Raw genomic sequence first — 16562 nt, forward strand, 5'->3', positions numbered from 1 at the left:
GCACAAGTTCACATATCTTGCCACTGAACTAATATTTCTTGAGAATTTTTATGTAATATGGTGAAAAGGGTTGGGTAGCCTGGGAAAAGGCCTAGTGCAAGGTTAAGCTGAATGATAGAGCGAATCCTCCCAGTAAATCGCGTCCGGGTCACCGGTTGACAGTGTGAGTGTACCTGTCAATGTCCGGTCACCAGATCCCCGATGGTTCGTTCAAGCCCTTTTGGATAACCTGCCTCCGTGTTCTCTCTCTCTCTATATATATATATATATATATATATATATATATATATATAATGTGTAGATCAAGTACATTGCTTCCAGTGGTCCTGCTGTATTTTCTTGGGTCTGGCAAAAAGTTCATCAGTAGCAATCTCTGTGTTACTCTCATCACAGTTTTCCTTTTTTTCCTTTAACCTCAATACTAGTGTCTTAAAGCCTAAATGAACTGTCGTTTGAAATCATTACAACAAAAGTTATGCAAAGTCTGTGGCCTATTTCACATGGGTTTTCATTTTGTATAAGTGCAGTGTGAAAAGCAAGTTTTGCAAAGTGTTTGCAGAGCTTTCAACAAGCTTTGAAGCTTTTAAAGTACCATTTAGCTCCAATCTGTAAATGTTGAACTTACTGTAGATCCTAATGGGAGTGCTGATTGCCACGTTAAACAAGCTGCTAGCATTCTTCAACACAAGCTATGACTAAGCACTGAAGCTACAGTGCGAAACGTTAGCTTTTGTTCCAATCTTTTTAATTAAAAAGAACATTTTTGGAGTGTGTCTGTCCAAGTTTCCTTCGTATCTTTGCATCACTATTGCATTGCCAGCACCCATGGTTTGGTTCCAGTGAGGAGGTTCTCTGAAGACTGCTGAGCGGTTATTTTCTTTCTCTACCTATTCTTCAACACGACTTGAAGCTTGTTGAATGCCTGCTGAAGCCTGTTAGCAGCTTGTTTAAAGTGACAATCAGAACTCCTATTAAGATCTGTGTATAACATTTCCAAACAGTAGCCGAAGAGTGCTTTAAAGGCCTAGAGGAAGCTGCTCAAAGTTTGCCAAAATGTCAAAGCTTGCTGAAAGTTTCATAAAAGCTTGCTGTCAACATCGCTCTTATAAAAGCTGAAGCCCATGTGAAACAAGCCTTCTAGGTTGTTTTTTTTAAACAGCCAACCCTAAATTGAAAAGCCTGTCCACTGCCAACATGTGGCAGAGAAGCATCCTTTCTCTCTGTTGGGTGGCATTTGTCTTTTTGCAGCGGTCTCACCTGCCCCCTGCTGAGAGCTCTTCAATCAGAGAGCACCTGAAGTTTTTGTGAATGCAGAGCTATAGGTCTGGCTCAGCTAGGGATGTGTTGGACCTCTGCAGAGAGACCATTTCTTCCACAGTATGGGTGGCTCCTTATCTGCAGCATACTGGCAGGAGTTATGCTTTTCTAGGAGCTAGATGTTTGTTTTTGAACAATATAGTAGAATACAATATAATGACGAAACGCAGTAACGCTGTTTCATCTTCAGACAGGAACGTTGATGATTATCCCACAGAAGTTTCTGCATCTAAATCAAGTAACGTTAGCAACGCCAGAAGTATGGTGAACATTTATACAACGACAGAAAGTACGTTTTATGAGGATTAAACATTTTTATTGACTCTTCCAGTAATTGTTTCACTACAGCATTTATTAGCTCTTTTATTCTGAATATATCTGTTTTTCTCCTGGACATTTAATGAGTCTTTTTATTCCAGATGGGCAGTAAAGTGTGCAGAAGGTGACAGAGTGATGCCGGTACCCATCTGTCAGTGCACCAAGGAAGCCAATCATTCAGTCCATAACCTTTACTCTTTGTCCGCATCCTTTTTCCTGATAGTTGTGGAGTCTTGTGTCAAATAAATTCCTTTAGGACGTTATGTTTTGTTATTTAAAAGCTGTTGACCACTTGTGCAGGGGAAGATGGGGAGGCAAACCGAACAGAAAGGGAATTTCTAATATATCTCTTGATAACCGTGTAATTCCCTTTTGATTTCTTATGTGACCACTTGGTTATTAATGGTATGTCATAATTGCTTTGCCCACATGATCGTTTTAATGTTTAACAATTAGACATTGTATACTTGTAAGAAAGGAGCACTGCAAGTTCGGCATCAGCACAGTCCTTTCAGTATTGGTTACTACCAAGGCCAAATGCATGTTCCTTGTACTCCTAAGCCAACTGTCAGTGGCAGTAGTGCCACTTCCCTCCTCTGTCCCAGTCAGCTAGCCTATCATCCATCCATCTATCCACCCACCATAGATAGACCTGTTAGTATCACACTGACAAGATCAGATGTTCTAACCCAGCCTTTTTCAACCAGGGTGTCTTCAGGGGTGCCTTGGCAAAATTCTTAAAAATAGCCCAAAAATGGTATACAAGCTGGCAGGTGGATGAAGCCTGCCTAATATAATTACACCAAGCCGCAGGTTTTCATTGTGCACTATTACAAGCTTCTACCCGCTGGAGTTGTAACAACCAATGATGTCATCGGTTGATAAGGAGGACGTTGGGTGCCTACACAGCATTCTTGTTTGCCCCTCCCCTGCAACTCTCCATCAGCACTGGGTACACTGTATAGCAGTGACGGCAAACAACAACCCCCCCCCCCCCCCGAGGTTGGTCCTCTGGCACTTAGCCCATCTAGGAGGTGGGCATCGGGTAGTGGTGACAGGTTTCTGACCTGCTTCCTGATTGGAAGGGGATCAGTGTTACAACAGCACATATTAATTTGCTATTGTAACACACCTGCGTGGGCTTCGGACGTAATGCTTTGCCTCTGGCTCTAATCGATGCATCCGATGCGTCTTTAATGGACGGGTTGCCTCTGCTGTACAGTGTGCAAAGGTGTATTCGCTTTGAAAGAAAAAATCACCCCTAACGTTGGGTGTCCTACATGTGTGGATGTTGCTGTGTTATACAATGTAAAAATTGAAACTACTAGTTTTACATAACAGGGCGTCTCAAGGTTGTGCAGAATTTTAAAGGGTACATTGACTGAAATTTTTTTGAAAAACACTGTTCTAACCCCACAAGGCAATCTAAGCCTAAGAGCAGTGTGGCTAAAAAGAGACCGTTTTCTCAATTTGCATCAATACACCTGGAAACGATGGCTAGATTAGTAATGCAGCTGTACTCTGTAACATGCAGCTGTACTCTGTAACATGCAGCTGTACTCTGTAAAACTCTTACTCTGTAGCAGCCATGAAGTGGTTGTAAAGGCTTCAGGTGTTTTTTGTTTTTTTTCTTTAATCACTTCAGCCCCAGAAGGTTTTACCCCCTTAATGACCAGGCCATTTTCTTGCGATACAGCACTGCGTTATTTTAATTGACAATTGCGCGTTCATGCAACACTGTACCCGAATAAAATTGATATCCTTTTTTTCCACAAATAGAACTTTTTTTTCTTGGTATTTGATCACCTCTGCGTTTTTTATTTTTACCACTATAAACAAAAGAATGTGACCATTTAGAAAAAAAAAAAATTTTTTTTTACTTTCTGCTATAAAACATCCAATAAAGAAATGTAAAAAAAATAAAAATAAAATTCCTTTATCAATTTAGGCCAATATGTATTCAGATACATATTTTTCGTAAAAAAAAAAAAAAACCCCAATAAGCGTATATTGATTAGTTTGCGCAAAAGTTATCGCGTCCACAAACTATAGGATAATTTTATGGCATTTATTTATTTATTTTATTTTTTTACTAGTAATGACGGCGATCAGTGGGATTGCGGCGGACAAATCGGACACCCAACTGACACCTTTTTTGGAAACCAGTGCCAATATTACAGTGATAAAAATATGCACTGTTGCTGTACTAATGACACTGGCAGGGAAGGGGTTAACATTGGGGGCGATCAAAGGGTTTATTGTGCTCCTAGCTGGTGCTTGCTTACTGTGTGGGGGATGGCCTGACTGGATAAAAACGTCAGGAACACAAGATCTCCATCTTATTCCCTGTCAGAATGGTGATCTGCCTTGTTTACATAGGCAGATCGTCGTTCTGCCTCTCTGGGGAACGATCGCTGGTGACCGCTGGACCCACTGATTCGCATCCCCTGTCCAATCAGCGAGCGATCGCGACACCCAGTGGCTATTGCATGAAATGACGTACAGGTACGTGATTTTGCGCAATAGAGCGGACCTGCTGCAGTAAATAGGCGGTTGGCAAGTGATTAAAGCGCAACCTCACCCAAAAGGGGAATCTATGCTTTTCTGCTTTCCTCCCCCTCCTTTATCACTTTTTGATAAATATTTTTATATGGGGGAAGTGGGTACCTGGTTTGCCAGAAGAAGTTTGCCCCACCCCCTTGCCTGCAGCCTTCTGGGCCACATCACGGGTCCCAGAAGGCCTACGGACCATTAACAAAGCACAGTGTGAAGCCGCAAGGTGTCAGTCGACTTCCCTTAGTAAACCTGCCGGCACAGTATTTGTAGCTGCTGATTTCTATTTGTTTCATACAGCTTGAAGATCTGCTTAATTCTATGCAATAAAGTAAGTGTGCAGCTCCCCCCCCCCCCCCAATACTTACCTGAGCCCAATTTTGATTCAGCGTTGTTCCCCAAAGCAGTGTTTCGTTCTCTTTCTCCTTCGCTGGACTCGCTGAGCTATTGCTGTCAATCAAATCCAATGACACGGGGGCTGGATTTTGATTGACATCATGGATGTCAAAAATATAATATTATTTATGGTGTTCAGTTGCGCCACAAGTGTGAACTGAAGCCCCCATACAAAGCGGTGAGTGCAGGGGTACTATGGGTACAAGCAGTATGGATACAAGGAGTACAAGCAGACCTGTCCAGGCCATTACAGGGCAAATCTCACCTATGGTTTTTCTGAGAAGTGGAAGTCACAACTCCCACCTATGTAAAAGGTAATATAATTGCAGCAGACCAAACTTGTAGGGTTTCACTGGCAAAGCCAGCTTGCTGATTTTGCCCCATCAGTTCATCCATAAGCTTGTCGCAGTAGAGGGGAATAATAACAACTAAAAACAATCGTTGCTTAGCTGAAACATCCTCTAATCCAGCATAGGGTTGAGGCTTGAGGACCTTTCAGCAAAGCATCATGTTTTTGTTGCGTACCTTTTACCAACATAGATGGTAGCTGTGACTCCCACCGCTCAATAACACTATTGTGAGCATAGGCGTGCGCACAGGGTGTGCCAGGTGTGCCTGGGCACACCCTAATGATGTTGTAATGTACAGATTTCCCCTGCTGCTTGGATGAAGAGAAAGAGGCAGGGGAAGCTCTGTCCTCAGTCCCTTTCCCTGTCTCAAAGTGGGACAAAAGTTATAATAAAAAAAACTACTGACCCCAATCTCTGCCCTACTGGCATCATCCACTGCCCTACTGACATCGTCCACTGCCCTACTGACATCGTCCACTGCCCTACTGACATTATCCACTGCCCTACTGACATCGTCCACTGCCCTACTGACATTATCCACTGCCCTACTGACATTATCCACTGCCCTACTGACATTATCCACTGCCCTACTGACATCGTCCACTGCCCTACTGGCATTATCCACTGCCCTACTGACATTGTCTACTGCCCTAATAGCATCGTCCACTGCCCTACTGACACCGTCCATTGCCCTACTGCCCATATATACACACAGACATATGTGTTTGAACTTTGGGGTGCACACCCTAATGCAGTAGGCTGCGCACACCTATGATTGTGAGGTTAACCCCTAATGGCTTGGGTGGTTCCAGCTGTCTCCTTATAGTACCCCTGCACCCACCACTTTGTATAGGGGGCTTTGGATTGCACCTGTAATGCAAGTGAACACAAATGATCTTGTACATCTTTCGACATCCTTTACGTTCTCCTGATGAAACGAGCTATATGACACCTGTGAAAAATGTAGAGTTTCTCCCATGTCTATAGAGATGTTTTCATTCCCAGCCACAGGCTTTTTCCAAGGTTATGTCTCTCACTTAATTTCCTTCTTTTGTTTCTCTCAGCATATAACAAACCCAACACATTAAGCCATCAGCTTCTGGAACCTGAACGAGCTAAAGAGCTGAGCAGATCCACTCCAGCGCTGCACTCTGAGGTAAGCCTGGCTTCATAGGCAGAACCTTTTATTTAATGCTACAGTTATGTATGTTAAGTGTAAGTCGTAGGTATCCAAAATGATTTGTTGATGTATGAAATTTTAATGACAAAATTATTGTAATGACTTTGAAAAATACACTTTTTAATATGTTAATTTTCTGGTTATATTGTAGACAGAGTCGGACACTGCATCGGAAATTAGCTTCAAACTCAAAAGACACAGAAAGACACAGAGTAATGGCAGCAACTCCTCTGATATGGCATCCGTCTCTTCTGTAAGTACTTCTGGATATAGACGTGCTGTTTCTACAGAATGAATGACCAGCCACTATCTAACCAAAACATTTTAAGAAATTATCTGATTATTTATCTAGTCCAAAAAAAAGGCCAATTTTTTTATACTGTATTATTTTCTGTAGTTGGCTTGTTGTAAGATGAACAATTTTCTTGTCATTGTGTTGGTCTAGCAACACACTTGTACTTCCTCATTTATAACAACTTTTAGGATTTTTTACAACGTCCTGTTGTGTCTTGTTTTGAGTCATGCTCTTCATATTACCTGAATGCAGAAACAAAATTGTTGGCTATACTAAAGTACCCATTGCTAACATTTGAGGCCTATTTTCAGGCAGCCAGTTAAATATAAATTTGAAATATGTCTATGTACACTGTTCTTCATGGTACAGGAGATCTTTATTGGATCTCCTTTACCAAGGAGCCTAAATTGGTGGTTGCAGGATCAAAACCTGCGAAAAGGAAAATCCTTTCTCCCAGTAACCTGGAAAGTGCTGACTACAGATGCCAGTCTCTCAGGCTGGGGAGCAACCCTAGATGGGCTCTCAGCCCAAAGGGAAATGGTCAGGAACAGAACAGATCTTGCCCATCAACGTCCTGGAATTACGGACAGTACGTCTGGCCCTATACTCCTGGATGGTGAAGCTTCAAGACTACCTTATCAGAGTCCAGTCCGACAATGCCACTGCTCTGGCCTATATAAACCACCAAGGCGTTACCAGAAGTCATTCACCTCTGAAGGAGGTGAACTACATACTTGCCTGGGCAGAAAGATATGTGCCAATTATATCGGCAGTCCGTATCCCGGGAGTAGAAAACTGGAAGGCAGATTATCTCAGCCATCATCAGATCTGCCCGGGGGAAGGGTCCCTACACCCAGAGGTGTTCCAGGAAATTTGCCAACATTGGGGATGTCCAGAGGTCAACCTACTGGCATCCAGGTTCAACAACAAACTACAGCAGTTTGTCTCTCGGACAAGAGTTTCTCTGGCAATTGGAGCAGACACTCTCATAGATCCATGGAGCCAGTACTCCCTGATTTATGCTTTCCCTCCAGTCCCTCTCCTTCCACTTTTGTTATGCAAGATTCGGATAGAGGGGGTCCCAGTCATTCTGGTAGCACCAGCCTGGGCCAGAAGGCCCTGGTTCCCGGAGATTGTCAGACTGACAAGACGGACCGTGGACACTTCCACAGCACCCCGATCTACTGTCTCAAGGTCCTATATTCCACCCCAATTTACAATCTCTAAATTTGACGGCATGGGTATTGAAGTCAGGTTATTAAAGGACCGAGGCATCTCGGGACCAGTAATGTCTACCACAGTGAATGCTAGAAAAGCTGTCACTAGAATAATCTATCATAAAGTCTGGAAGACTTGCATTGCTTGGTGTGAAGCCAAAAGATGGCATCCACGAAAATATATGATTGGGAGAATTCTCTCTTTTCTACAGTCAGCTGTTGAAATCAAATTGGTCAAGTACAAGGTCAAGTTTCGGCCCTATCGGTATTTTTCCAAAGGTCTCTAGCCTCCCATTCACTGATACAAACCTTTATGCAAGGGGCAACGCGTTTACTTCCCCTCCATTAGGTCACCAATGTGTCCTTGGTACTTGAATTTGGTGCTGTCTGTGCTACAGAACAGAAGCAACCGTTTGAACCTATTAAGGAAATTCCATTAGACTTGCTGTCACGCTAGCTAGCCTTCCTGATGGCTATCGCCTCGGCTAGAAGGGTGTCGGAGTTGGCAGCCCTGTCATGCAGGGAACCATACTTGATCCTTCACCACGACAGAGTCATGTTACGACCTGTTCCATCCTCTTTGCCAAAAGTGGTGTCGGCCTTTCATTTAAATCAGGACATTATTTTGCCTTTTTTCTCTCCGCCTCGCTCAGCGGAAGAGAGACGACTGCATTCTCTGGACGTTGTCCGAGCAGTCAAGGTATATTTGTCTAGATCTGTGGAAATTCTGAGGATCCTCCTGGGCTTTTCGCCATCAGGTATCTGGGGCTCAGATTTGTAAGGCTGCTACCTGGTCTTCAGTGCATACTTTCACAAAATTTTATCAAGTGGATGTTCGTGCAGCCAAAGATTCGGCTTTTGGCCGCGGTGTACTACAGGCTGCCTAATAAAGTTCTGATGGCTATTGTTATTTGGCAGGGTGTATCCCTCCTCTCAAGGCTATTGCTCTGGGACGTCCCAGAAGGTAATGAATATTAGCCTGAGTCTGTGTCCCATGATGTACTCAAGAAATTGATTTTTGCAGGTAAGTATGACGTAAAAATCCTATTTTTCTGTACTTGCAGGGTCCTTTAAAAAATAAAACCTGGAGAAATGCACATGTATTGCAGAGATGTTCTGTATTTCTTGTCTGGCTCTGACATACACTTTAAAATAATTCTATGCCTGTAGTGGCTGTTCTTTGCCACTAGAGTGAGCTTATTTTCCCAAAGAGATTTTTCTGAGTTTTGCAATAGCTACTAGGCGTGTAATAGAGCAAAGATATTTAAACTATGGTCAACATAGATCCTTATATGTGAAAAATAAATTTGTCTTTTGGCAGGTCAGTAACAGTGTCCTCAGTGTGTACAGTGGAGATTTCGGCAGTGTAGATGCACAAGGATCCGTTCAGTTTTCCCTAGACTATGATGAAAAGAATCGGGAGTTCCACATCTACGTGTCTCAGTGCCAGGACCTGGCAGTTGTGGATGAGAAGAAAGGACGATCAGACCCGTTAGTATTATGTTTAAAGCTAGTATGCATGTACATTTTACAATCACTACAAACAGGGGGCCGCAGTCGAGTGGGGCCCAGAAAGGCGCTGCGTCCATAAAGGGCGCAGGAGCGCCGCCCCCTCTCTTTTGCACCGCTCTAATAACCATTTGAAACTAGGAGAAACTATACGACGAGTTTGCCGTATTCTGCAAATGCCCCCTATTCATGTTCCGCCCACTTTCTGGTCACCGGGCACGTGAATTACAGCGGGCAGGTTTTTTTTAAGCATCTGCTTAGAGCCAAAGGCTCTAATAGGCTTCAAAATAGCATGGGCTCAGGTCACAGAGCTTGCGTTCTGAGCCCACCCAGATGTGTTGCAACACTAATCCTCCTCCCCGGGAAATCGGGAAGTAACTATGAAATCCATTTCCCAGTTGGCCAAAACATCATACGTTCCTATTGGACACCTAGCGCCGGGAGGAGCAGACGAGGGAGAACACCGGAACCTGCCATGCTGGTAACTTGTGCTAGTTCCGCTCCATTGGCGGCCCCAATGACACCAGCTGCCACTGCTGCATATACGTGACTATTATCTTAGATGTGACTGAGAGATTATTTGCACATCAGCTTTGGCAAGAAAAGAATGTGCCTGTTATGAGACATTTGATATTTCAAGGACAGGAGAAACCTGTTTGATAAATGTGATGCCGCAGTCAAGTGTGACTAATGTCTCTATTTGCAAACAGTTGACTTTAATATGTACTTGGGCATTCCCACAATTATTTATTCAATGGCAGGTCTGAAAATAGTACTCGACAATGCCAACAGACAAAGCAAAAGACTTTATAAACAGAACTGTAATTGTGGAGATCAGCACAAAGCTTACAAGCTTGCTCATATTAATTGCTTTTGTGTCTTTGCATCTTCCGTCACTTGATTTGCTGTTAAAAGGGATATTTGTGAAAAATAGAGATCTTCTGTTAATTTGGGAATTTTCTGTCCGCAGGGAGCTCCCAAATGTACTACAAAGTTGTATTTTTTAATAAATAGATTTTTGATGTTTATATATAAATCATTTTCCTTCCACTTCACAATAATGTGCCACTTTGTGTTGATCTACCACATAAAATCCCAATAAAATAAATTTACATTTTTAGTTGTAACATTATGGAAAATTTCAAGGGGTGTGAATACTTTTTCAAGTTGTGGTGTGTGCATAGTGCAAGGTCATCCACCAGCTCTGTGATGTCGTCATGGAGGAGTGGAAGAGGACTCCAGTGGCAACCTGTGAAGCTCTGATAAACTCCATGCCCAAAAGGGTTAAGACAGTGCTGGAAAATAATGGTGGCCACTTTGGGCCCAATTTGGACATTTTCACTGAGGCCCCGTACTCACGACCAAACATGTCTGCTGAAACTGGTCCGTGGACCAGTTTCAGCAGACATGTTTGGCCGTGTGTAGGCCCGAGCGGACCATTTTCGGGCGGATCGGACAGGTTTCCAGCGGACAACTGTTTCCTGGACTTGCTTTAAAACAGTCCGCTGGAAACCTGTCCGCCCGGACATGTACGGTCGTCTGTACAGACCTACCGTACATGTCCTGCCGCCCGCCATCCCTCGCATGCGTCGAATGATTTCGACGCATGCGTGGAAGCCTTTTAAAGGCAGGCCGCCCACGTCGCCGCGTCATTGTCGCGGCGACACCGCGTCATCGACGCGGCGACACCGCGGACACGCCCCGCGTATTGTTTACGCGCGGACCTCTGTTCGATGGTGTGTACGGCCATCGAACAGAAGTCCCCGGGCAGACATGTCCGATGGAAACGGTCTGCAGACCGTTTTCATCGGACATGTCTGGCCGTGAGTACAAGGCCTTAGGGGTGTACTCACTTTTGTTGCCAGCGGACATTAATGACTGTGTGTTGCGTTATTTTGAGGGGGCAGCAAAGATGCAAATGGTGAACTTATTCTACCCTGCTGCGTTTAACTGAGGATTGTGAGATGTGTTTGAGCTGTTCTAACACTCCTCTTCTGCAATTAGCATGTACATGGAACGTCCAAGTGATACTTCGATATAATAAATAGCACCCAAGCTGCTAAACGGCAGCACTGTGTTAATTATAAAAGTCTATGAATGGAAACTTTGCCAATGATATTTAAAAGGAACATACAACTACATGTATTTTTTTAGGACCACTGAAGAAATGCAGAATAAATAAAAAGCTGTTGCATATAGTATCACTATGTGCACAAAAGTGACGTCATACTTGTGCCCTTTTTAGACTGACATTTGTATTACCTTAAGAATGATGCTCTCCACCTTAACAGAAGCAAGAGCAAAATCCTTATAGCCTCGGGCATGTGAAGCAGGCTACTCCGCGTGGCTGCAAGTACTTAATGTTTTCTCTAGATCCCTGGTACACCCCAAAAAAGATGTGCTTAAAACTGCAAATACTGACTTTGAGCAGGAAGGTCTATCCCCCTTCTGCCTAACATTGGTTCTTACATGTGTTGATGCTCTCAGTAAACTCGGTCTGTATGTAGTAAAGCATGCTTGTTAGGCTTAATGTACACGGGACGTTTTAAAACCTCTCCTGAATGATTTCCTTGACAGATCGTAACCGACATTTAAAAACATTCGTTTTGCCGCGTTTACATGCTGAGTTTTGGCGCGTTTTTTGCGTTTAGAGGCTTTTTTTTTCATATAGTCAAAAGTGTATTTCTATTAAAAACGCCTGTAAATGAAACGTGGCTAAATGCGAGTTACATCGTTTACACGCTGTTAAAGGCATTTGGCGTTTCTAAACATCCGTCCTGAACGCATTTTTTTGCTTTCCCAAAAAATGCTTCTAAACTCAACTGCCTAGAAATGTCTATAAACGACCCTGTGTACATGTAACATAGAGGAGAGTTCAGGGGCAGCTGAAATGCCCAACTGCTCCTAAACGTCTGTTTACCAGCAGCAATGTACATGAAGCCTTATACTCACTGTGGAACCTAAGGGGTTAAGCCTCTGCATTTTGTAAAAAGGCTGTTTGATCCTGTCTTCTCTGATCCTCCTCTTCTTTCACAGTACCCACTCTATCTGTGGATAGTACAGAGCCTTTGGGGCTTGGTGTGTATTGCCAGAGTTTTTTTTCTGGGGGGGGGGGGGGGTGTTATCAACACAGGGCCAATCGGCACTGTCCAAACTGAGGGTCCAGGGGTCCTGCAGTTTTATAGGACAATCAGAGTTGAATGAAGACTCCTCAAACTGCTGATGATGAAAACTTAGCAGTTTATATTTACTAAAATAATTGCATAATTGCACTGTTGTGTGCTCATTACTTTATTAATATATTTGAATATGTTTTACAATTATTTCAGTGGTTGCTATGATGAAGGCTGTTCCCATCCTAGCAACCAACCATGCAGGTCACACTGAATTGATGGCAGTAGGCCGATTACAAAGCTGTAATGCAGTCCAATAGTGGCTTTGGATTCTGCCCACTAACATCTCTTGTCAACCAGGTGATGTGGTGTGCAGAAATATAAAATGCCACCTTAATCTTTTTCACAGAATTTAATGCTTGCACACACTGTATCTAGTCAGGGTTGTAGAGTACCTGAAAAAATCCAGACCTGGCATCCAATGTATTTTTCATGTTAAGTGCAACTCTCTCTCCCCTTTCTAGCACGCTCTCCTTTTTTGTTTCCCTTTTTCTTTTTTTCTTTTTCTTTTTTAAATACAAATGTTTTTTTAGTAATGGCAATAATTTTATACTAATTGAAACACATTAAATATTTTATAGCTATGTCAAGACCTACCTTCTCCCAGACAAAGCAAGAATGGGAAAGCGGAAAACCTCAGTGAAAAGGAGGACCACCAACCCAATTTACAATGAAGTATTAAGGGTAGGACTATACATTGTATATAATGCTTTTGCTCCTGTTTTTGGGCAGAAGGGAGTATAGCTCAGTGTTGCCAACCGTCAGTATTTTTACTGGCAGCCCCAAAAAAAATCGTCACTTTTGTCCTGCCAGTAAGTGCTAGTGACAGGAAAAGATTGCCAGTAAATAAATATGGCTGAGATCATCCCATTGCCAGCCACAGTGTATTGAGACGCCGGTGGGGGGCGGGTCTGGCAGAGGTTGAGCCTGAGCATGTCGTGTGATGACATGGTGCAAGGGAGTTGAGTGGAGCAGCCAGAGCCTTGTGTGTGGGTCTGCGGGACTGTCAGTGCTCTTTGGACTTGAGTGGATGGAAGGGACCACCTAGAGTGGATAGAGACTGTCACTGTGACTCGGGAGGGGACGTGGTGTGTCAGTGAGGTGTCATCTGTGCTGGTGCATAATGCCGTCAGTGTTACTGTGAAAGTTTAATCTCGTGTGTGTGCCTGTACATTGTAATTTCTTGCCCTCCTGACCCGGAGCAACTTACTATATCAAAAAGAAAATAAGAAATATGTTTTTTGCCATAATATCTACCTTAAGGGCTCTTTCACACGGAGCGGATCCGTATTGATCTGCTCCGTTAGCCCGTTTGGCTCAGCGGGGATTCCTCCGTTAATCCCAGCTGAGCTGTCGGCGGACAGGGCGGTCCCCGCACACTGTGCAGAGACCGCCCTGTCTTTGCTCTGCTCTCCCCTATGGGGAATCGGATGAATACGGACCGCGTGTCCGTATTCATCCGATCCGTCCCGCCAGACGGAAGAAAAATAGGGTTTTCTTCCGTCTGAGAAAGCGGAACTTTGCGGACGCGGATCGTTACGGACGTTAGCGGATGCATCATCCGCTAACGTCTGCAATCCCATAGGGATACATTACAAGTCCGTAAACGGACTTGTAATAAACGGTCCGTTCGTCCGCCCGTGTGAAAGGGCCCTAAATGATATTGTGAATTCCATATTGTACTTTTTTTTGTAGCCTAAATAATGAAATTTGCTTGTAAAACTGTATTTTGTAACTTTTGAAAAGGGCAGAAAAAACTTGGCTGTGCTAGTAAATTTTGGGTGTCGTGTCATAAAATTTCAGTCTGGTAGGTTGGCAACACTGGTATAGCTACATATTACTGTTAACTTTAGTAAACTTCTTGATTGTTGTACCTTGTGGGATTTAGACTTTCATGCTACCGCTGTCTAAATGGCTTCACTTTTTAAATGTCCTCCATACATTCTATTTAAAAAAAAAATATATTATTATTATTCGTTTATTTTTATTTTATCAAAATGCCAACATACAAAAATGTTCCTTAAAAAAACGGCTTTAAATTTAGCATTAATACAGTTAAAATTACAATCCCCCTGCCCCCACCCTGTACCCTTCTATTCCCCACCCATAGAGCCATAGCCTAGCTCTCGCTTTGATCTTTATCATTCCGTTTCAACTGTTTCCTCCACATCTACTCGCTTATTACCTTGACGTATCTCCATGTCCTTTTGAAAGCCTTCCATTTATTTGTCAGTCCCTCCGTTTTTTCCTCCCCACTATACCTCAGACACTCCTGTGGAAGTTCTTACATTTGAAGATAATTGAAATGTTATATTTTTATTGTGACCTGCAAAAGAATCTGACCTGGAATTTTCTGCTGGTTACCTAGTTGGGTAAGGATGGAACTGATGGTTAAATATACCACAGTGTGTTTAAAGGCTAGTTATTTGCTACATACTGTAAAGATGTAATTAGCACTTTTTAATCCAAACGGTTTATCCATTCCAAAAAAATAAAAGCAAACATAGGTTAATACTTTTTATAATTATACATTTATTTTATTGTGTTTGGCTGCCTGGAGTTCTCCTGCAATGAACGTGTAAAAATGGGACCATAGAAAACACTATCCAGCTGTAGCTATAAAACATATATTTAAGGGCTAAATTCACCTTTAGGAAAAAATAACAAATGCACATATTTTTGCAGGTAAAAATTCATTATTTATTCCTACAGCCTGCAAAGCGTTGGATAGCGGGTGCAATGTCAGGCTCCTGCACACTCTTCCTCTAGCTTTCTGCCTGTACATCTGTATGGGCTTTCTGTTAGGCCCTGTACACACGATCGGACAAAACCTATGAAAACGGACTGAAGTTTAGTTTCATCGATCCAAACCGACCGTGTGTGGGCCCCGTCGGTCCGTTATCCTTCGGTCGCAAAATTTAGAACTTGCTTTAAAATTGAACCGATGGACGCCTAACTGATCGGTCAAAACCGATGGTTAGTACACAAAAGCATCGGTTCCAAACCCGGGCATACTCAGAATCAAGACGACGCATGCTTGGAAGCATTGAACTTAATTTTTCTCAGGACGTCGTTGTGTTTTACATCACCGTGTTGGACTCGATTGGTTTTTGAACTGATGGTGTGTAGGCACATCAGACCATCAGTCAGCTTCATCGGTTAACCGATGAAACTGAACTTTAGTCCGTTCTCATCAGTTTGGACTGATCGTGTGTACAGGGCCATAGAGATTTGGAGGAGCAGTGAATGGACTACACGCACGCTGATCAGCCTGTTTGTAGTCCATTGAGAACTACAAGTCTGTCTGCGGTTGTGGCAAATTGAGCGTGTGGTTTACTCTTTCACACATCCCTGTGAATGAATGGCACAACTGTGTGGCTGGAGCCCTGCATGATTTTAAATGTTACAGTGGCTGTGGGGTGAGGATCCCATGCCTGCTGTCAGGGGAAGGAGAGAGGGGGAAGGAGCTGGAACATGAAACCTGTTGCACCCTAAATACAGGTACAAGCTCTATCGGTGTGTATTGTAGCATTGTAATTCACTGCATTCATAAGTGGGAGATATAGTCAGACTGGCACAGTTTCATCTTTTATGAATTACAAAATGATGTACTTGGCTTTTAAATCATAATTTTATCCCACAAATATATATTCTTTAATTCCTGTTAACAGACTCATTAATGCTTGCATTTATATTCCAGTACAAAATTGAAAAAATGGTTTTACTGATCCAGAAATTGAATCTGTCTGTGTGGCACAATGACCCACTTGGCAGGAACAGCTTCCTGGGAGAACTGGAGATTGACCTCACCAGCTGGGATTGGAGTAACACAAAGCCCAACTGGTACATCTTAAAACCAAGGGTATGTAGATCTAGTATACTTCACAGTTAAGTTGCATAAACACAGATTTCATGGAACCTCAAAGCATATATAATGGAAGCAAGATCAGTTGGTGATGTTCACTTTATTTGCTGTAAGGAATTCCTAGGCCAGTGGCGAATGCAAAAGTATAAAAAAAAGCACACTACTTACAAATTGTGTTGGCTTTTTCTATTATTCCTGACTGGCCTTTCTAGGCACTTTCAACCAAAATAGGGACAGTTAAGGGCAGTTTTGAGATTCTCTGCCATTCTGTCTCTGCTGACACCTTATTGGTGGACTACATATAAAGTGGATAGCATGCTACTGCCAACAGGCTGCTGAGATATGAAATATGAAATTGGTTTCAGAGTAACTTGGTTTGAGAGCGTTTT

General features: G+C 43.0%; 1 protein-coding gene across 2 annotated transcripts in view; it reads left to right on the top strand.

Moving 5' to 3' along the window:
• The window catches only part of LOC120913732 (synaptotagmin-like protein 2), a 118370-nt gene that overhangs the window by 79538 nt on the left and 22270 nt on the right, over window positions 1–16562 (top strand). For both annotated transcript variants that reach the window (XM_040323912.1, XM_040323913.1), the window contains exons 8-13: window positions 1508–1606; window positions 5999–6090; window positions 6266–6367; window positions 8948–9117; window positions 12890–12992; window positions 16009–16170. In XM_040323912.1, the coding sequence (XP_040179846.1) occupies window positions 1508–1606; window positions 5999–6090; window positions 6266–6367; window positions 8948–9117; window positions 12890–12992; window positions 16009–16170 (728 nt within the window). The remainder of the gene's footprint in view (window positions 1–1507; window positions 1607–5998; window positions 6091–6265; window positions 6368–8947; window positions 9118–12889; window positions 12993–16008; window positions 16171–16562) is intronic.

Source organism: Rana temporaria, chromosome 9 (genome assembly GCF_905171775.1).
Source record: "Rana temporaria chromosome 9, aRanTem1.1, whole genome shotgun sequence".
Classification (NCBI taxonomy): Eukaryota; Metazoa; Chordata; class Amphibia; order Anura; family Ranidae; genus Rana; species Rana temporaria.